The sequence below is a fragment of the Arctopsyche grandis genome, chromosome 4 (assembly GCF_051622035.1).
Source record: "Arctopsyche grandis isolate Sample6627 chromosome 4, ASM5162203v2, whole genome shotgun sequence".
Lineage (NCBI taxonomy): Eukaryota > Metazoa > Arthropoda > Insecta > Trichoptera > Hydropsychidae > Arctopsyche > Arctopsyche grandis.
This window is the reverse complement of record NC_135358.1, coordinates 11307976-11332181: the sequence shown is the minus strand read 5'-3', so window position 1 is coordinate 11332181 and position 24206 is coordinate 11307976. Positions and strand designations below refer to the sequence as shown.

Here is a 24206-nt window from a genome sequence, read left to right as displayed (position 1 = left end):
TATTTCGAAAAAAAGGATTCGGTAACAACCCTCCACCGTTCACCTACGAGCTTCGCGAACGAGTTATTTTATATTTATGAAAAAAAGCCTGTGAACAAAATATCAGTGAACGAAATGTCTGGAGCGAAGTATCTGTTGAAATATCTGAAATATAACGAACTTTTGTGAGGGAGTTGTCGTGAACGAAGCGTTAGTAAGCGAGATGTCGGTGAACGAAGTGTCAGTGAACGAGATGGCGGTGAACGAAATGTTGTGAGCGAGTTATCGGTGAACGACACATCCTTGAACGAGATGTCGTGTCACCGTCGAGTTAATATTGTCTCAATACGACAATGCCGAAAATATTCATATGCGCATGACAGTACTGTCTCAGTAAGGGTGCACTCGTCACTTTGACGTCACGTCAATCGTGAATATTTCCAAAATTTCTAAAAAAAATCGGTTCTGCTTGATAAGTTTCGGTGACATCTACTGCTGTATAGTATTTTAGATCGTGTCGGTTATTGCTTTTTAAGATACGCCACGTACATACATACATATTTCAAAACATGAATGTGTTTATATATAACTAGTGGTTTTACCCGGCTTCGCTCGGTATTTGTAATATAAACAGCGTTAAACAATCCAATAGTAAACATTTATTTGTTTTTTTTACTTAATTTATTTAAATCGAAAAAAATAATATTCAACGATATCGATATCGTCGTCATAGAAACTTTAATTTGTTTTCGATGCTCCCACCAAAACTTTTAAACCTTACATACATACAAAGTCTCTTTCGAAATTATATATTAGATGTGCTAAATCCTAATTTTTGTATTGCTGTTTACTTGCAGTAGCCGGCTTGAGCTTTACTGGTATACATAAATGAACCTTAAAGCAAGAGAAATTGAAAAACTCAAAGTGATGGTTAACACGTAGCGCTTCAAATGGCATAGTGCTACATTTGGATAGCGACACGAAAAGCGTTGATCTTTGCAATTCAAAAGCTGGATTCGATGACTCCTATAGACGTTATTGCCAATTCTAGTGATATTGCCGACTATGGTAATTTCACGGTTAATTGATTTCGCATGCCGTGTTTGCCTTCGTTAGTGGTTCGCTGTCGAAATGCTAGCCCATTAAAAGTAGTGAGTTTCACTGTCGCGCCATCGGCAAAAACGACCCCATAATGAAGGGTTTCGCATAATATAAGATAACGCGAAAGGGTCAACATTTTACGGCCCTTTATTGTTATGTGGGATACTAGGGGGTTAATAAAAGGTTAACTTCGCATATACGCGCCCGTCCGAAATATAAGCAAAGTTTCGTGCGAATTCGACGAAACTTTCTTGGAAATACGCAACGCCCTCTTGACTTTTGCTCGTAAAGTGCAATGAACATTAAAAACCTTTTTCTTCAACTAGTATACATATATTTTTTTTATATCATATATGTATACTTGCGTGTAAAAATGAATTATTTGGTCGTATGTATGTTTGCAATTTAATCATATAATGTAAATTTATCAAAGTCGCATATAAAACACGCTATATTAAGAAATAAAACGTTTATACGTACATACGCCTAATTAGTATTTAAATTACGTTATTAAACAGTTAAGATACTTCGGTTCTATCAAGAATCTCAGTACCGAAATAGGCTTTATATATATATATATATATATATATATATATATATATATATATATATATATATAAATATATATATATATATATATATATATATATATATATATATATATATATATATATATATATATATATATATAAATATATATATATATATATATATATATATATATATATATATATATATATATATATATATATATATATATATATATATATATATATATATGGAGTTCGGTCTTTCGTGTCATGCGAGGAAGACGTGCTTCTGCGTTCTCCCCGCTATTACTCGCTTAAACCCGGCTATTGCACGAAATTTAATCTAAAAACTTAACCATCTACTCACTTATTTTACTAATTGCATCCTAGTATAATTTAAGTGTAAAAATAAACAGCAAATCGGTCGTAAAAAGCGGTTTTATATCAGTTATTTCGAAAAATTTTGTGTTAATTTTTGTGTCGAATCTGAGCAAAAACGTATACGAACGAGATACATCTCCTTACCTGAATACAAAAAAAAAGGGTCCTTCGTCAGTCAATGTTCGGTCCCACAGAAGCAATAAATCTTCCACATAATTGCTTCCAGCCAAAAAATTTTTAACGAACTTTACTTAATAGAATAATAGCAAACAGAAACGGTGTTTCCCAACTGTCTATCAGTTCTTTTCCATATTTAAATTATATTAAAGTAATTCGTGTAATTTTATATTCTTTACTAAAGTTATTATTAAAATATTAAATTGCAAACCGCACTCACATATATAAATCCGTTGTCTCCAAGGAGGCGTCTCACGATAAAGATTTGTAAAAGTAGTATAACAATTGCTAATCTATTATTATCATAACTAACTACTTCCACTTACAAAGTAACCCTGTTAAATGGCATGTAATAACCCATAAGTGATCCAAGTGATACCTAGGATGAAAATCCGACACCTGACCTGAATACAGAGAAGAGTCTACGGCGGTTATGACTCAATCCTTGAATGGAATTCTCTCTCAAGTACCGCCTTTTTCTCAACACATCTTGGATAAATGCGAGAAAAATAATATCCAAACCTCCAACAAGGTAAGAGTGACGATGGATGATAGCTTAGCTAATAGAAATCTGTATGTAGCTACATACAATGTAAGAACGTTATCGAGTGAAGGAAGTGTGCTTGCATTAGAGAATTATTTAGAAAATATCAAATGGGATATAGTAGGACTTAGTGAAGTAAGACGAAAACAGCAAAACCAAATAATCCTAAAAAGTGGTAACTGTCTCTACTGGAGAGGGCTATCAAATGGTAGAATAGGAGGAGTAGGGTTTCTTATGAATAAGAGAATAGAAAGAAATATTATAGAAATAAGCGACATATCGGAACGTATATGCTATATAGTATTAAGAATCTCGAGCAGGTACACTTGTCAAATCTTCCAAGTGTACGCCCCCACATCTAGCCACCCAGACGAGGAAATAGAAGACTTCTACGAAAAAATACAGGGCGCATACGATAATAGCCGTCACCACTTTAAAATAATCATGGGCGACTTTAACGCAAAAATAGGACAAAAGGCAAATACAGAAAGAGCAGTAGGCAATTTTGGTACCGGCCAAAGAAACGACAGAGGCGATCGCCTCATAGAATTCGCAGAACACAACAGGCTCTTTATCACTAATTCATTTTTCAGGAAAAACACCAACAATAAGTGGACTTGGGAGAGTCCTAAAGGAGACAGAAACGAGATCGATTTCATCCTAACAAATGCCCTGCACTCCGTTAAAGACGTTAGTGTTTTAAGTAAAGTAGATATTTATATATATATATATATATATATATATATATATATATATATATATATATATATATATATATATATATATATATATATATATATATATATATATATATATATATGTACCTACATATATAAAATACTAGCCGGCGTTGACTAACAAATATAGGCATTTCCAATATTGGTATAACAATATAATACTGCTATAATAATATTATATTATTATTATAATCGTTATATTATATAAATGTCTCATTAATATTATATTGCATATCAAGACAAACACACCCCCCCGGCAAAACCCAAACGTTTCTCTATTGTACTTCCATCCAGGGCTCAGAGTCCTTAAAAAGCCTACTTAAATAGATTATAAGTTAAGGTACTGTTACTTTGTGTACTAAAATTTTAAAACTATGACTTTTCATAGCGAATAAAAACGATCAATTTGATGATCCGTTTCACATATGATTTTGTATGAAAGTTGGATCCAGGGCTCAGTCCCCAAGGTTCGAAGTTAAGGTACCGTGGGGTATTATACGTACAAAAGTTTATTTGGTACATGTAAATATATGTACATAGGTTATTAAATATAAATTAATAAAAGCTAACAACATAAATGGAAATTTATATCAAATGCATAAGTATGTTTTGTTTAATATATGTATGTATACATATGTATCTATATATTATTAATTTTGGTTCATTATACCAGCAGCATTTTTCAATAGTTGGCGTATAATACTTTCAATCGTAATGTCACGGGTTCAAACCCTATCTGTGCTGTTGGCAAAACCTTGGATATGTGACAGAAATGTCGGTCGTTTCCTATCAAAGTTTTCCAATTTATCTGATTAAATTAAAATGGTCCCAATAAATTGGCAACCCTGTCTTATTTCTCGCTAAATTCAAGTCTTCACCATCTCGATTTCGCTGATTTATAAAATGCTGCAAATTTGTCTATATATTATAATATGTCTCTATGATTGTTAATTAATGTTTGAACAATACTTATGTTTGACAATAGATGTAATGTTTTATAAAATAAATGGGTGTATACCTGTATAAATGAATAAATAAATATTATAAATATATAGCATTTAAATAAAAAGCAAAACATAATATTTTAAAAGCGTGGCCAGTCGAAGCTTACGGGATTACAATCGTCGTGCAATTTCACCCGACACGATTCAGCGGGCGTGGAAAAGCTCGGAAAAACGTCTCCGAGAGAGAAAAATTGACGATGATTTTTTTTTCACCACACAATTGAAAACTTTCATAGCGCACGCTAAAAGTAAGTGTTGCGAACGGAACGAAAAGGCAACAAAAAAAAAAGAAAACGGCAACACAACGGTGGCGAAATTCCCGAAAAATTTCACCGCCAATTTGGAGCTTTGCGACCACAGCCAGGAAAGTGAGAGGTGGACTGGGGGGAAAACGTGGAAAACGGGAGTAAAATGCTCAAAACCACTCAAAAGCGCACCCGGCAAAATGTAGAGAGCTTAAAATTCGTGGTATCGAAAGCGTTGAACAATATACGTACGTAGATTTATTTTATGTGTATACCCATTTACGTAACGGCACACTGGTAATAGTTATTGCAGCATATATTGAAATAATGTGTAGTTATTTCGCAAAGTCTATCGATAAACCATTTTTATCATGTTTCAAAATTGAAGGGGGTCAGAATTCTATGTATATATATATATGTACATATTTGATTTTTTTAAGGTAATATTTACAGTACATACGTATATAAAATTCTAATATTATCAATGGCATATTAACTGAAGAGATTAGTGTTATTTATTTACTTAATATTTTATTTTATCATTTTACTGTGCATTTATTTATTTATTTAATAGTTTTGGACCATTGTGGCATTACAGGACGAACCTAATGCGCCACAATGGCCTACATTTGAAAAAGATATAAAAACATGATATAAAACAAGTAAACTGTAAATAAAGGAAAAAAGAAAAAGCAGAAAACATGGTAAAATAAAATAATAAAAAAAAGTAACAAAAGGAAAATAATACATCATTCAGAGAGAAAAAAAATAACAAAACTGTAAAAATTAAAAATAAAATCCATAAATCCCATTCTTTGTTTACACTGAACAAAATTAAAATAAAATACAAAAATATACAAAGGAGAAAGAAAATGTAAAATAAAATAAAACAAAATATAAATAAAAATAAAATCACAGCGAGGCACAAATGGAAGATAGTAGATTTATATATTTGGTGATCATCGAAATGAATAACGGTTTCGTTTTTGACGGTGATTTACAGGACATCATATGTATATTTTTCTCATTACTTTGAAGCAATGCCACGGACTGATTTAAGTTCAATTTATCATAATTGTTAAGAAACATCGATCTTCCTCAATTCATATATAGCAGCGTGGGCTAGTGGCTAGCATATTATGCTTTCGAGCAGAGTGGTCACGGTTTGATTCCCACTAGTAGCTGTTGGCCAAATCTTGGATTCGTGACTCCAGATCGATCGTTTTCTATCAGAGTTTGCCAATTTTTTTGATTTTCATTGAAACGGTTCCAGTAAAATTGGCATCTCCTTTCCTATCTCTCTTGCAAATTTCAAGCTATTCAGCGTTCTGTGGTTCACCAATTTGTATAATAAAATGCTGTATCTGTGGATTATTTTTGTATGAATTAGCATTGTATAAATGCTTGTATAGATTGTATTGATCGTATTGTATCTGTATTAGTACACTCGTCGCTTTGGGGAAATCTATTAAAGGCAAGTGTACATGTTTCATTGAAATTCAAATAGACGATCGACCTTATTTTAAAATATATTTGCATGAAAATTTTTTAGCAACTTCACATTACTCGATCTTGTTAGAGATGGTGCCGAGTAATTTTCTTTACTATCTTTATACTAATTTTTTACTACACATTTACTTCTACCATAGGTGTCATGACAGGTTGCCCAAAGACTACATGTAAGTACTAAACATTAGAATACAATTGCTATACATTAGAACAGCGTCATCTATGGACAAACTGGTATCCATAAAATCGATATAAGACATATATACTTATGTACATATGTACATACATATAGTTAAACTTTATACATATAGTATTTAGTTTATACATATAGATAAACTTTCTCATGTATAGGTGCTATATATGAGAAGTTTTCTCCTTGAGTTTCAAATATTAAACCTCCCGTAGAAACGCTCAATTTGGAAAGCATTTTATAAAATCTTTAGGGGTGAATGTCACATTCGAGGAATTCTGCTTGGCCTCAAGCTTAAGGTGCCTGAAAAGCCGACAGAATCTCTTATGTATGTCTTTCCTGGTATATCTTTTAAATAAAATAAAACGTGTGCTTGGTATATACCTATTTTAATGCGATTTATTTTCAGCTCTCGCTAATTTTAAAATTTTACGTCAACATGGCTCAGAACATAATCCGAAATAAGTAGCTTTACAGTCCGGTAGGTCCGCAGAGATGCACTCATGAATCACCCGCATTACATATATCGAACGAGGCCTTCAAATAAATCAAAAGGCGTCGAAAGGAACGTCGCTTTTTGTGCGGGGCGTCGCGATGCTTGAGCCGCCGATTTATCTGCACTTTTTTTTGCTCGCAGGCTCCCGAGCGACCCTCTGACAAACGGCCCGCAGATCGAATAGGCGTGATCGTTAGCCAAATAGACAAATAGGCTATGTCCCACTTAGGTATGGGTATGTGTACGATTTTAAGTGATTTATGGCGTTAAGAGAGGACACCGCACTCTGTAGAGGGCCGTAACTGTAAATCAGCGGCCGAACTGCGACCGTGTACTCAATCATAATTATTTCGTTCGAAAGCACTGAAAGCTAGAATGTCGCCACATCAACGTTAAGATTTATTTGAAAAATTCGACGACGATGCTGATGTGTTCCCCGTATTTATTATCCTTTTATGGAAAAACTTGAACGGGATAATTGGATGGCTTGTAATGGGCACTCGGTTCAAGTATTGTAATTTTTTTCAGTTCACTACTATAGATAATTATAAATCAAAGAAAAGGATTTATAAAAGAGAACAATACTTTCATTTTTTTGATGTAGAAGCTAATTTTTACGTTTCCTTGTTGAATCTTAAATAAATTCAATCGTTTCCGAACATTTCATTGCGGTGGCTTTTTATCACGTGGACAACTCTCTGACAGATTTTATATAAATATTTTTTATCCACAGTATTAATCTTCAATTTTAATATTATCTGTACTTTTTGAAATTTATATTGAAATATTTGGAGCAGTGATTTTTTTGAATTATAAATACATATGTTACTTTTTTTTAATAAAATTATTTGAAAACTTTTTAGCTTTCTTTTATTAACATAACAATAAATTATATATTTTGTTTGATGTTTATTGCCGTATAATTAAAAAATAGTAGTAATGAAATCTGTGTAGAAGAATAATATTTTTCATCAAGTGGTGGTGGCTTTTAAAAGTTTCTTTCGAATCGTCAGACACAAATTTTAACGGCAGCTAAAATATTGATCGGTTTAAATATGTGTATAGCTTTTAAACTAAACATATAATTACTTTCAAATCATTCGGCTTCAAAATCATCTTACCAGGCGCAACTTCAAATTACTAAGATACTGACCAATCGAGATGTGTACATAGCTGCCCTAATCTATAGAATAAATACAGCTCATTTATTATAATAACTAACCAAAATCATTCAAAGGTCTTGACCGACTAGGTAAAGGCCATTTATATTATATTATATGTATTGGAGAAAGTGAAGAGATTGAAATGGAAATACGCGGGTCACTTAGTTAGAAAAGAGGACGTAAGGTGGACAAAATAACTGTGGGAATAGTACCCGAGAGAATGTAAAAGGGTGAAAAAAAGGCCGCAAGGAAGATGGCAAGATAAAATAAGAAAAATTTGTGGGGTGAGATGGATGAGAGTTGAGCAAAACAGAAACGAATGGAAGCGAGTTGGAGAGGTCATCGTCCAGCAGTGGACGGTGAATGGCTGTAAGTGTCAAATTTAAATAAAAATACCAGATATTGATGATCTATATAGCTTTAAACATATACGTTTAATGTATATACATACATATATGCAGAGCTTATAAATGTGAATCGCATTTATATTACGTTCAAAAAGGAAAGCGTTGACTTTAAATGCGACAAAAAAATTGGATCACATAGTGCGGCTGCGGAAACGTATATTACGCGGACGTGAAATATTCATCATTTATTTCTGGCTCCGTTTTCTTTGCCGAATGTATGCAAATATGTATTTTATGTGCTGCTTCTGCACTTTTGCATTATTTACGACCGCCTTGGCGATGAGACAATACTTAAGAAGTTGTTAGAAATAGTGACTTTGCGGTATCGTTAATGTTCCTGACGGATGGCGATCGTAAAAATGCCCTCATTTTTAAATAAATGGACAGAAAATAGTGGAATTAAATCTAATCGTATAAATTATATTGGATCGTTAGCCACCGAAGATTTATTTTTTGTTTCGTCCCTAGAACGATGTCAAAATTTATAAAAAATGATTGTGCACGAATCTAAGCCGGGGAAGAAGCAAAAAAAAAACAGGATATCGGTTAGCTTGTGATTGATGACTTTACCCGTATAATCGATTAAGATAGCTGGCAGGGATGAAACTTCGATGACCGAAGCCCCCACAAGAATGCTTATTTTTTGACAATATTTTATAAGCAACTTCTAACATTATTACAGCGCTTTGAGATCGATATAAGTGATAAAATATAATTTATAATTCTACCCGAACAAAAAGCTCATCACGTAACGCGGGCACATTACAAGCAAATTAATCAACTTGAACTGCAACTATAATATGTACAAAAGGTATTATGTTGCACGCAACGCGTTTGCGATACCATTTATGCACCTTTTATAATAAAATACCACGAAAAATAATTTGCATTTAATTAATTACGCGCATATTTACTCTGTACACACGACACGGGCAATTAACGATCGTGAATAGATATAGCATTGTTATTAATTGAAAAAATATATATGTTTTAACAATGTATGTATGTATGTACGGGCAAAACAATCGTTGCGGAATTTCCGGTAGAACGAGTGAGCACAGTATGGGTACGGAGAGGTAAAACACTAGTGTAACAGGTAAAGTATAAAGATTAATACTGGTCGAGGTAAATATGGGTTTCGAACGCGGCTTTAGGGGTCGAGAAAAAGCTGTGGAATTTATGAGGGTTGCCCGTTGTCGGGGGTAAAGGGCTCTCCCGTAGATAGATAAGCGCATGGACTGAGAGTTTTTTTTATTATTTCCTCTCTTCTCTTGTTCGTTCCCTTTTTCATTATTGTTATTTCACCGATTCGATCCGGGTGCGAAAAATTGTCATGTGATGGGAAAACGTGAGAAAAATGCTTCACGTGACGCATATGTGTCATGTCGCCTAAAATGAGCCTTCAGCTATGGCAAAAGCTTTTAACGAAAAAGATTAATTAATTTAATATCATAGTTGAAAATGACGTGAATAATTCATAAATAGATAGTTTACGTGTGATTTTAGACAGTATTTTTAGAGACCCGTATTTTTTTTTTCAATTATAGCAATTTCATTTTTCATGTTGTAGGAATGGAAGGGCTAAAAATAATATTATATTAACTCATTATGGACCGCCCGAATTTTCAGAAAACTCTCTATGAAGGTCTACGAAACTTTCAAAGATAATGTTTCGCAAAGTAACGATAAATGTAATAGGTAACTCATAAACCTTTCTACCAATTAAATTAAAATTGGAAAATAGCTTCTTTCTAGATGTTTTTGACCAAACGAATTAACGGATCAGTATTTCTAAAATTGTGGTGATTGTCGTGTCGTATTCAATTTTGTATAAAATTTACATATATTTCCATATTTCTTCAAGTACTAAACGATATCTAACTTATAGATCATTGTGCTTTCATTTCATTTTAATGAAAGATTCAATTGAAAAAAAACACTAGTCAATATTTGAGGATTTGAAATCTTTTCTGATCATTATTATTGTTTTGGAACTTCTAACAAGTCAAATTTTACGGTTTTCGATTTTATATTCGTCTAATGAAAAATAATAAATTTTTTCTGAAAATACAAATATGAGTCATAGATGTGACTAAAGATCATTTGAAAAATATTATGCAATAGAATTTAAATAGTTTTAAATAAGTACATACATATGTACATATACTACAAATGAATGAATATGTATAACATTCATATTAGTATACTACATATTACGGTTTGTTTTGTTTGACTTCCTAAGAACGTTAGCCCATTAGAGAGTATTGCTCAATCAAGAGTAATCATGTACTTTATTTATTGATGGACAAATTTCCGGAACTACATATGTGTATATATGTATGTACACATATGTAGTACACATAAACTCAAGTAACTTTTTCACCCCAATGACCAACCTTATCGACCAATCGTTCCGTATAATTACAATACAAATACGGACTAATCTGTTTATGCATACAGCAAATTGGGAGGGCGTAAGCAACCGTAATTTTCCATTAAATTTAACCCTCAGACGGCGGTGGTTTCAAATAAATTCGAGCGTACAAAGTGTCCCACGACTGCAACGAACGTATGCAACTTGCACTAAAGGTGAGACCGGTTATTAGACCATTATTCAGGTGGTCCATGAGACCACCGCTGCGGCAGCAATCTGTACTCGTTAGCCACAAAGTCGTAGGCAAGTCTGAACTGTTAGAGGGGAAAAGAAGGGGAAACTAAGGGGAGGTTAGACCCCAAAGTGCCAAAAGTAATCTGTGCAAGGCGCCAACCCTAATGCTGCCGTATTACCTCTCGAGAAATTCCGACGAATGTGCTTTGCCGACTCGCCACTTCACATTTAGACCCTCCCCAGACGGCTAAACAGTTTGCATTGCAAGGGTTAAAACGAGCGCATTTTCGGCTTAACGGTCCCAGAATTACGCACTCAAAGCCGGAATCTCGTACGGCTTTCGATCCTTATAAATCGCGCAGTTAGAAACAGCAAGTGTGACTTTGGGCGTTTAACTTTTTCCTCTCCCGCATCCATAGGTAAATGAGTGCCCGAATATGTATAGTAAATTTGATTATTCAAATCACCGTATAAATTAAATTTATTATTCTCATTTCTCGCATCTCAGAAGAAGGGCAACGAAAATATTACATTAAAATATGATATTATCATTATAAGTCAAATAGAATATTAAAAAAATACATGTGTATATTTTAAAGTTTTATATCCATATTTTGGGAAACGGAATATATTTATTTTATTACATTTTTTTTATATATATATATATATATGTATATATATATATATATATATATATATATATATATATATATATATATATATATATATATATATATATATATATATATATATATATATATATATGTGTACATATAAAAAGTCTGACAAGAGTAGTTGATATAGTAGACAAATTAAAGAGATTAAAATGGCAATAGGGTCATATGCATAACTAGAAGAATGAACGATAGATGAACGAAAAAAATGCTAGCTTGATGTCCGAGAGAACGTAAAACGATGAAAGGATGGCCACAAGGGAGATAAATGGATGAAATTGGGAAAATGTGTGGGATGATATGGATGAGAGTTGCTCAAAACAAAGACGAATGATATGTATGTAGCATGTTGGAGGACATTCACATCCAGCAGTGGAAGGTGAGTGGCTGCTAAATACGACGACGACGATGATTTACATACAAATGTTAAAATATTATTAATAAAAATATATTTTTTAAATAAAGAATATTACAAACTTTTCTTCACACGTTTATATAAAACACTTTTTATTCCATTGAAATAATGCTAAATTTATGATATTGTTTACTGAGAAAATATTGATATAGAAATACATATGTATTTATATAACAAAGTCAATGTTAGTTTTGATCATAAACATGTACATACATATATATGTACATATGTTGTCTTATATGAACATTGCCTGAAGAAAAAGACCTTCAATCAATGTGTTTTGCCAGTGATGACGTATTGATGTGAAACTTGCCCATTGAACACCAAGATACTACATAAAATCCAATGCACTCAAAGAAGTATAGAACGCTGTATTCTTGGCATAGCAAGAAAATTCAGGAAGCGGAATACGTGGGTGGAAATGTGACAAGGGTAATGGATATCGCGGATAGCGTAAGAGGTTGAAATAGCAATAGGCGGGTCACGTGCCTAGAAGAATGGACGAAACATGGACAAAAGAAGTGCTATATGAAGCCCGAGAGAATGGAAAAGTGAAAAAAGAAGAGCACAGGGAAGATGAGTAGACGAAGATAGGAAAATGTGTGGGGTGAGATAGATGAGAGTTGCGCAAAACAGAGACGAGTACAAATGTGTTGGAGCTTCACTCAGCAGTGGATGGTAAATGGCTGTAGATGATATGAATTATTAAAATTGTATAAATTTATTATTACGTCAGTAAAATGTACATTTTGACATTAGAATCAGAAAGTTTAGTATAATATCTCATAGTAATTTAACTTATACAGTTTTTGAAAGGGGTGAGAGGAATCAACGGACTCCTATATAAATTTTTCAGAAAAATTAGGTTTTTACAATATTTATTCTCATTTTTACAATTTATTCTTCTTTTATCACAGTAGGTACACTGGCAAACTCCGATAGGAAAAGTTTCTTTTAAATGTCAACATAATGCAAACCTGACCAAAAAACTACATAAAAAACTACTTCAATTAACAGAAGCTGATTTTTTCAATCGGAGTTTGAATCCGCCACATTTCATTCGATAATAGTACATTTACGCTTTCAAATATACATAATACTGTAACGAAAATATTGAACCAGTACACATTTTAATACAAATCCACACCCATAATGCAAAATCATATGTACATTTGATAATATATAATTTCCCCTACCATGAAAGATGACGTGCCAACGTATCGCGGAAACTTGCATGCCTCATAAATCAAGTGTCTATTCCGCGGTTTACCAATGTTTCATCTACGTCGTTACGAATACATATTCGTATATTTCATTTTGTTCGTCGAGTCGGCCAAAAACACACAGATTCATGCCCGTTCATAAAGTTTCAATGTTCGATTTTCCCGACAGATTAATCGGCGAAAGCTCCCAACACGAAATTTACACGATTAGCCTTATCGAATGGCATCGCACGCAATGCCTTTGCAAAAAACCAAAATAAAATTCGGCAAATAGGCTAATTACACGTATCCGACTAATCGATATTTAGCGTACCCGCCCACACGCTAAAATAAATATTATAATATTTTGATAAGTTTCCACGAACTCGTATACTGTTTTACAATGTTTATTGGGGAAATTATAATATTGATGTTTTTTCCCCAAACAGATTTCTCTGAACAGGCTCGACCCGACCCGGATCCGGATCTTCATTTTCTGTTAAAATGTTTCTTCATTTCCTGTTATAATATTAACATTCCAACGATAAATATACATATCTTGCGATAAATTGAGTGATCGCTTTGATTCTTCCGAGAATGATAATAACACTGAGCAACAAAAAATCACGTTTTTGAGTTACCAGAGCGGAGACTAGCCAATCTTTATTAAGTTTGACCCACTGAATTTGAATATTATATTAATTTTTGTTGGTGGGCGATCGTTTACGAGATATGAGCGTTTAAAAAAATCTAAATAAAAATTCACAATCTTAAAATTGCGCATATGGTGTATCTTGACATGCATACGGCTATATCAACCATATCGAAATTTGTGACAGAAGGTAATTGATATTAATTCACCTTCGGTTCTAATATATTCGAGTTCGGCTACTAATATATTTATATACATACACATTATATTGATTTGTAAATACCACATACAGATAGTAATAATTGATATAATTCTGTATTGTTTGTAAATACGTACATACATATGTATAGTATGAGGAAACTAATTTTCGCGTATTAAATACCTGTCTATTGTTATTGACTGTCTATGTGACATGTTTTGTATGAATAATTAGTTATTATATGTATGCACGTACATATGTGTTTAAGACAAATCATCAACATGTCTGGAAATAAAGAAGACGAGATGAAGGATGAATGAAATTGGAATGGAGTGTATTGGACGAATGAACGTTGTTTTTAAAAAAAAAAAAAAAAATCAAATAAGAAAGTTTTTGCCTTGGATATTGAACGCCAAAACGTTGCATAAAGTTCAATGCACTCAGTTCATACAAAAATGTGAAATTATGTATGCCCATAATATCGAGTAGAGATGGCGAGCTAAACATATTTTATTTTTACATACATATGTATGTACCTATATACCAGGAAGGCCTAGCAGGTAAACCCCAATGCGCCTTCCTGGCCAATTACAAACATCGATATACAATTTTTTTTATTTTAGAATAATTTTAACAAAGCATCATAAAGACATCTATGGATAAAATTTGACATATTTTTGGTAAATTTACATTTTCCGTTTACAATGACGATGGAGCATATGGTTAGAAGAACGAACAAAATATGAAGGAGAGAAGTACTCAATATATGTATGTATTTTTAAAACTACTAAAGCCACAAGCTATGTAGATAGGTATAGGAAATAAGGAAAATGTGTGACAAAAGGTGAATGAGTGTTATTCAGAACTAAAATGGTAGGCGTGTTGGAGAGAATAAATTGAAAACAATTATGATGAAATATACATAAATAGTACCCTTTTGTTTATATTTGATCTCTTAAGTACGATATCTACGGTAAATTAAAACGAAATTGATTTTGTACCTACGGCAAGCGTTAGATTTCATTAGACAAGTCACATTCCAATTCTAGGCAAAGGGAGAGAGGTGGGGTAGTGAAGGTTTTGTAACTTCATTAGAACACGGCTGGTGAGCTTATTGTGTGCAAGCTTTCATATTTACGCGACTTAAACTTATCCCGCGAGTTGTTTGTTCTTCGCGACCTCGGGGGCTTCAGACGTAATAAGACAGAATCCCTTGCAAAGGCGAACTGCAGCGGCGTGCATTCGTGCAGGCTGCCTGCATGCAGTTCTCGTCGTCTCGACTTCTCCATCCCTCCCACACCCCGACTCCTAATTTGATTTGTGTCGGTTTGCATCGCGGACAAAGACGCAAACCGTTTTCGTCGACTAACGAAGTAGCGTCGACAAGTTTAGACATAGTGGACAAAATTTACGTATAATACGATTTAACCCCATACCACACTTTCAGTACATATGTACGTATGTAGAAATCTATGTATTATATGTATCAAAAGGAAAATTAAATGTCAAAATAGTAGTAATGCAATACCGCAAGAATCTGTAAAAAAAAAACACTCTCCAACACGCTTCCATTTGTCTCTGTTTTGGGCAACTCTCATCCATCTCATCCCACACATTTTTCTAATTTCATCCACCCATCTCTCCTGTGGGCTTCCTTGCACACTTTTAAATTCTCGTACCATTCAAGCACTTATATATTTCGTCTACCTATCCGTCCATTAATTTTTTTCAACACATTGCCATTTCCATCTCTCTAGAAAAATAATATCAGAAAAATCAAGCTAATCAACCCCTAATATTATTTAATACTTTTGGCCCAGTGCACGAAAAAATAGATTAATTACACTGAGCAACAAAAAAAAAATAAAGTGAAAAATACCAGAGTGGAGACTAACCAATCTTTACTAAGTTTGACCCACTGAATTCGAATATGATATTGATTTTTGTTGGTGAGTGATCGTTTACAAGATATGAGTGTTTAAAAAAATGCGCGATTTTTACAGTTTTTTGGCTTTTGCGGTCTTTAACTCAAAATTTGTTACGCTCAAAGTAAGTATTGGAATCAATAGTCAGATATTTTTCCTATTACTTGTTATATTTCATTACTTTAAAATACTTCTAATTAATTGTCTAGCGAATTTTAAAAGTCAAAAATATATTTTATTTTACGGGTTTTTTCTCCGTGCTATTTGGCATTCATTTGGCAAATTTTTTATTTCACCTCGTTTATAAGGATTGGTTTTCTATCTCAATATTTTTTGTTTTTATCTAAACTTACTAACTCGACCGGTAATTGCAATTTAAATGCTTTCGTTGTGTATACATTTGTAACTGCGATGCGAAATGATTTTTGTGCAAGCGAGATGGCATGTAGCCATCTCGCTTGCACCGAAAAAATCAATATTAATTCAGTGGGTCAAACTTAGTAAATATTGGTTAGTCTCCGCTCTGGTAACTCAAAAACGTGATTTTTTGTTGCTCAGTGTTATTTATTATACTATATTATATAAAAAAAAACGATTATTCTTAGAATTTTATTTTTATTTTATCAAAGTTTTTTATAAATTCAACTATTTCCAAATTCTATCGACGATTATTCTTAAGCCGATAAAAAAATATATGTAATATGTAAGATATCTTTTAATAATATCTCTTTTAAATAATGAAATAATCTCTTTTAAAAATATGAAAATAGGCCTGATTTTTTAAAATTCTGCCAGAGAAAATAAATGTAAAAAATTATCATACTCGTAGAATCTCATAAAAAATATTTTTACTTTTATCCATTATTTTTTTCAGAAAGCAATTGAAAGCTATTATAATTCTTTTGGGACTCTTCACTTAATATACTAGAATATCAAAATGAAAGAAGAGTGCTATCAGAAATGTTGAAGTGGCATAAAATGTATATCTACATTTACATATAATACATAATTTTTTATCTGAAAAAAAATTAGAACCTACATGCATATTGTTTCTTTAAAAAAATTGAGTATTTCTATCAATTTACTAAACTATAAATACGCAAGTAAATATTATTTAAAAAAAACAAAACACATTGCAAATACATAAACCGATAAACGCGGGCCTTTGTGATGCTCTGGACTGAACCGGGAATGTGTTGATAACGGCTGACAAACGGGTGCAAAATGTGCAATTGCAACCGCTTGCACCGGGCCGGGCCGATGGAAAGAATGCCCTTTGAACTAGTCGAAATATGTAATAGCTACAAAGCGAAAATGATCGGCCACTTCTATGTGATCAATTGGACCAAAATGTGAAACAAAAACACCACAGAATTTATCAATATATATATATATATATATATATATATATATATATATATATATATATATATATATATATATATATATATATATATATATATATATATATATATATATATATATATATCCCTATATTATTTGTATTGACATTCAGGCATTGAATATGAAAGCATATTTTAAATTCAAGCGGAAAACAGCACAGTTCATATTCTCGACGAAAGTTCCGCATTGAATAGCATTGAAAATACTTATTCTAATGCGGTTCGTTCAGCATTCGGTATATTTTTCACGAGTGGAGTTTGCACACTTCATCGTCGAATTGATCATGACGGCCAATACGAATGGTTGGATTACAGCATCACGGAGATAGCTCCAATTGTTCGGTGCATCGAAAGTGCATTATGCAGCCGGACCGACAATTGAGAAGGGTTATCGGAACCGCCGATGCATCGTCCACGCGACCGGCTATTAGCCAGAAGTATCCGACGCGGATGCACCACTGAGAGATATCGCCAGTGTTGTAGCCGTTAATGGGCTTTCGACAGGAAATTCTATGACGCAATATACCACCAGTGAGCCTTTGCTTTATAGTATCATATTACATTCTGAAGCAATTTTGAAACTATGTACTTTCAAATTAATTAAAATATTGAATCGTGGTCGTTGAATTTTAACGATTTAAAGTAAGAGACTGTCAAATTTATAAAATACATATTTGTATATTATATGTAAATGTACAACTTGGGCATGCTGCGTAAATTCCAATGCACTCAAAGAAGTATGGAATCTTATTTGATAAACATAACGATGAGAGACAGGAAAAGGAATACATGGGTGAGAAATATGACAAGAGTAGTTGATAAAGTGGAAAGAGTGAAAAGATTGAAATTCCAATGGGCGGGTAAACTAGCTAGAAAAATTGATGATAGATGGACGAAAGGAGTGCTCGAATGACACCAGAGAGAATGTAACATGGTGCAAGGATAGCCACAAGGAAAAAGGGCGGATGAAATAAGAAAAAAATGTGTGGGATGAGATAGACGAGAGTTGCTCAAAATAGAGATGAATGGAAGCGTGTTGGAGAAACCTTCAGTAAGAGGTGAATGGCTGTAGCTGATGATTATATAAATGTAATGTATGTATGTTCGGAAACGTTAGTAAAATATATCATTTATATCATCTAGTATAGCGAACATCGATGCTACCAAAGTGTCCAAAGTTTGAATATTTTTATGGAAAGGTGGTTTACATCAACTGCATATATATAAGTGATCAAAAAAAAATGTAGAACATTCTGGAAAAGAATATTTCACAAGAAAAAAAGCATTACGTAATTAAGTAAGTAGTTCTTTTGGAACGAAAATGGGACAAAGTACGTACATAGTTTAAAAAAATCTTCATATTATACAAAGTAAAAAATTCTCCGAAATTGCATTTTAAAACTACGCAATTTATTTTTAAATAATTTATTGTTTTGGGTGTTTCCAATGATAGCATCATATTATTTAAATCAGGATATTTAAAAGGCATCCTTAAAAACATTCCAATTATTAATGTATCATGAGTAGCGTTTACTGGAAAATATTATGGTGTATTATAGGTATACACCGTGTATTAAACGAATTTGCGCTACAGATTAAATATATTCTGTGGTATATTTGAATTCAATAATGAAATTTTCCCTGAAGATTTATATGTACATGTGTATATACATTTTGCATAAAATATGTTAAAATACAGCCAGAACAAGTTTATATATGTATAATACATAAATGTGTGGTCGCTTATTACATTTTATATCAGCAGAGTTCTGTCGTAACCGTCTGAAATGTGATATTTTTCAGACGAACTGTTCAGAAATAGAGAGAAAGAGAGATAGAGAGAGAGAGTGAGTTTGTTCCCCTTTTCAGAGAAATTAAGACCTAAGTCCACACATAATCGGATCAAAATCATGGACCGGAACAGAGGAGCTTACTCACTGAAACGGCCTCTGCGCCGTATCACATGGCGAGCCCTTAATTGTTTTACATCCCTAATTTTGAAATGGGGTGTGGAAAACGATATTTTCCCGTTTTCCGCGTTCGGGCATAATTGAATAGCGTCTGCGAGGGAAAGGGCGGCGTCGACCAAACACGAGAAAATTATCTCGGCAAGTTTCGACAATCCTCAAGACACATTTTCCGCATCAAAATGGCGAATTTTTAAGTGGAGCAATCGCACGCCAATGTCTGCAAGGATTGATAACGGCAATAAAGCGTAGAGTTTTCTCCAGATTACGTAGATCTATATAGGAGTTCCATCAATCACGGCAACGTGTTTCAGATGTCAAATAAAGCTATCATTTATTTTGATGTAGGAAAATTTATGGACGCTTTTCTCGCGAATGAAATACGCAAACTAATTAATGTATATATTGTTGCTCACGCAACGATATATTTCATACGCACGAGATTAATAACGTTTTGGGGAGAGCACATTCGCTGAAGCAATACCGAAGATAGAAAGGCGATTAATAATATCGGGATATGTTTCCCAATCGTACGTGTACAGAAATCGGAAAAATTATACGTGGGTATAATGGAAAAATGCTTACATAACTTTAATCCTAATCCATGTCCAAATTATGCTTGAGCTTGATATGTACGTGAAATACAAATTAATTCATAATAAATTAATCAATACAAAAATAGTAATTTAGTATTTTAGAAAGTCTATAAGTCAGGTTTTAAAAGTACAATTAATTCTTAAAAATACTCAATTTTTATTTTATTTCGATTTCCACATGAGTAATTTTAAGGAATTCCCAACAGAAAAATATTAATATTTATAAGTTTTTGTATAAATATAATATCTGAGAGTTCATCGTATATGGAAATTGTATTATTTTTGTTCTTACAAATAATTAAAAAATTGTAATTTTTTACATTATTTTATATTTTTAAAGGTTAGCACGAATCTTTTCTAGACAAATTATAAAAATGGTATTTCAAATAAAATGAAAAAAAATCGAATAAAATCAGTCTTTTAAATATTTAGCGTCGAAAGCATACTATAGTGAAGACTATATTTAAATTTAAAGCCAGGTACCGATAATATTATCATACTTTCTACCTATTATTGATTTCAATGTGGCGTATTAAAAATATTTATAAGCATAATCAACCAGCACGTCGACTTTCTGCGTAAATGCACTAATTTTCATCAGTTAAATCGTAACTGTCAAATTAATATATGTATGTACATACATCATACTGAGTCAAAATTAAAAATAATTTAAAAAAAAATTTAAAAACACACTAAATTCACATATAAAATATTTTATTGTCGATTTAATCGAGATGCAATATATTCGAAAACTAAAAAGAAGATTCGCAAGTTGCGAAAAACGCAGATGGTGCTGTTTCTATGTAGAGGGGAGGATATGAAAGGCATTTTTTTCACATGGAGTGGGGATATAAGGAATAAATGCTGGGGTCCTCCGGGATCACATCAGTTGACGTGAGGAGTTTTCAACACGGACGTGCAACTTTTGAATAAGGGGGTACACGTCCGAGCTGTCATCGGCAGACGCACGTTATGGAAACTTTAACGCGTGCAAACTGAGACGGCCCAAGAGCACGCGCAAACCAGACGCCCGGAGATGAAGGGTTATATTTAAAACTTAAACAATATTATTATTTAACTAGGCGGCTGCTACGATACAAAAATACCTGAAATATTATCACCATTTGAATTTCGAAATTCAATTTGAAAAAAAAATCCAACTATTAAAAATAATGATGTTCATTTCAACTTACATACAGATTCGATTACATAGATAAATGGTTAGTATGTAATGCTTTCAATTCTGTGATCTCTGGTTCTATAGCTAGAGTGTGCTGCTGGCCAGACCTTGGACATGTAACTCGAAGGTCGATCGTTTCCTATCAGAGTTTGCCAATTTATCTAATTTCATTGAAACGGTTCCAAAAAATTGGCAACGCTGACCTATCTCTCGCGAAATTCGAGTTTTTAGTATCTGGAACTCGCTGTTTTATAAAATGATTGTTAATTGATGCTTATTATTGGGCTTGAATAATTCTTACATTGTACTTATGTCCAATTTGACTGATTTCATTGAAACGGTTCCAAAATATTGGTATCCCTGTTCTATCTCTCTCGCAAAAATTCGAGTTATTCAGCATCTCAATTTTCGCTGATCTGTATAAATGTTTCAAATGTATCCATAGATGTCTCTGTGGATGTTAACCGTTGTTCGTATTTGCCTTATATAATTTTTACAATACTTCTGTTCAAAGTTTGACTATATACGCCATGATTAAACTAAATATATCTAATATATAATTTCGAAAGAGACTTTGCATATATGTAAACTTCGTTCGTTGGTTCGTAGAAGACACATTCGATTTTATTTTTTCAATTCATAGGCGCCGATTTTTTTCGATTCAAAGGATTCGAAGTCCTCGGGGGCGACGGCGCCAAGGACGAAAGCGCCGGGGGGGGGGGGGGGGCACCAGATTCTGGTATACATATAATTTCGAAAGAAACTTAGTATATATGTTTGTTTGTTCGTGACAGTCAATTAAATTTAAAAAAAAAAATGAGTATTTAAAAAAATTATATAAAATAAAACTATTCAAATAAATTTAATAAAATTTGTACTATTAGATTAGTCATGTTTAAGCGGCTTATATTACAAATACCGAGCGAAGTCGGGTAAAACCACTAGTATTTAATAATTATGTACCTTTATAGCACACTCGTTACATTGGAATAATCTCTTTAGACGAGTGTGCATGATTGATGGAATAAAATAAATAAATACGTTACCAAAAAAGTCTAAAAAAATAATGTGACCACATACTTTTATAGTGTAGAATGTACACTATGAAAGAACAACTAAATTTGTATTCGAATAACGAACGAAAGCTAAATCCAAATGCCATATGTGTGTATGTATAAAACGGTCTAGTGGAAGAATAAGAGCACACTTGGACGAGACAATATAATTTAAAAGATTAAAGATGCGGTTAATCTTAAATGAAATGTCTTCTATCGTATGTAACTCTTTATAGCAATACACAATGTACATATGTACATATGTACACATGTATCTGCAACGATTTTTATTATTAAAATATTGGAGTGTCTCTTCTACGTATTACATATGTATAATTTACTCAACGTTTGTCGGTATAAAGGTGATTAAGATAATATAGAAGAAGAAATGAGAAATTTATGACATTGAATTGTTAAGCAGAATAGTATCGAATTTCAATAAACAACAATCCCAAACCAGTACTTTATTACATACAAGTCTACAAAACATCTGCAGTGTATGACATCTCAATTGGAAATACTTTTACAATTAAAAATATCAGTGACTTTGTTTTATGAAAATTTAAATTGATTAAACTCGCATGAATAAAAACCGATAAGGCAAAATATCACACTCAAATTAATAAAATTAAAGACGAGTACATATGTACATATGTAAGTATACATTCATTAATTTAGAGATCTGTTGGGCGTAAGTCGAAATTCCCCTGTTACTCATAGCGAAATTTGTAATGGTCCAAAAGCGTGCGTGTAATTACGCCACTTTCATTACGCACAATAATTTACGATGTTTAAAATTTAACCTAATGGATGAATGGCGACATCACAAATTATCTACTTTATGAATACTCACTTCAGGTTCTTCGATAAGCTGCTTATGATGATCTTCACTCGTATTCAACGACCTTTTATGAACGTGATGATGTGTCATCAAATAGTATCCCTTCAACGAGCCGATCTGTAACAAACAAAGGACAACAATTAAAATCAATTTCACAGATGACTCACTACACATAACGTAGCGTACAAATGAACGCATAAATTCATGTTTATTATATACAAATTTAAACAAAAATTAAATAGTAAGTTTGCTTTTTCGAAAATTTTGCAAAAAGTCATTATTTTTTAAGGCAAACAAACAGACTCATAACTATTATATAGGTATCAGTGGCGTGCGGTCCATGGATGCGGTGGATGCGGCGCATCCCCTATAACTTTAAAAAGCCAAGAGTATTTTTAATAAATATTTGAATTTCGCTTCGATGTATTCTTAGTGATGTACGTGATTATGATGTAGTTTATGAGTATATATATATATATATATATATATATATATATATATATATTTCACATATCACGTGTTTTTTGTTACATGATGCATTATATAGGATCTTTTGATAATTTTTATTAAGGATTCGCATAGGCGGGCGGCCGGCCGGCCACAGGCGAGTGACGCTGGCGAGTAGACGCTGACTGAAGTGCGCCCGCGTCATGGATTCGGAGTCGATACCGATCCCATTTGCGCATGCGCACTATGAGGCTGTCTTATTCGCGCGGACGCGTTGACACTTGTTTAACCTCTACGGTGGATTCGGTTTCTCTGTTTGCTTATCTATTGAGTTTCACTTGGAAGCCACTGTTGATCGATATTTCCGCACGCTACGCCCCAAGTTATTTATCAAAAAGCTAGCCGATTCATTTCTTTAGACGAAGTTAATCATTTATACTGTAAGTTGGTTATTTTTTACTTTTGAATTAAGTTTTCATTTTAATTAGTTTCGTCTAACTTTATTTTTAGTTTACTGTTCCACTACTTACGAGTTTTCATTATTGCCTTTAATATGGATATCGAAAATAACAATGAGAG

At 32.8% G+C, this 24206-nt stretch overlaps 1 protein-coding gene across 2 annotated transcripts in view; it reads right to left on the bottom strand.

Annotated features, from left to right (window-relative positions):
- The window catches only part of Fur2 (furin-like protease 2), a 546777-nt gene that overhangs the window by 34127 nt on the left and 488444 nt on the right, over nt 1–24206 (bottom strand). For both annotated transcript variants that reach the window (XM_077428654.1, XM_077428653.1), the window contains exon 3: nt 23193–23297. In XM_077428654.1, the coding sequence (XP_077284780.1) occupies nt 23193–23297 (105 nt within the window). The remainder of the gene's footprint in view (nt 1–23192; nt 23298–24206) is intronic.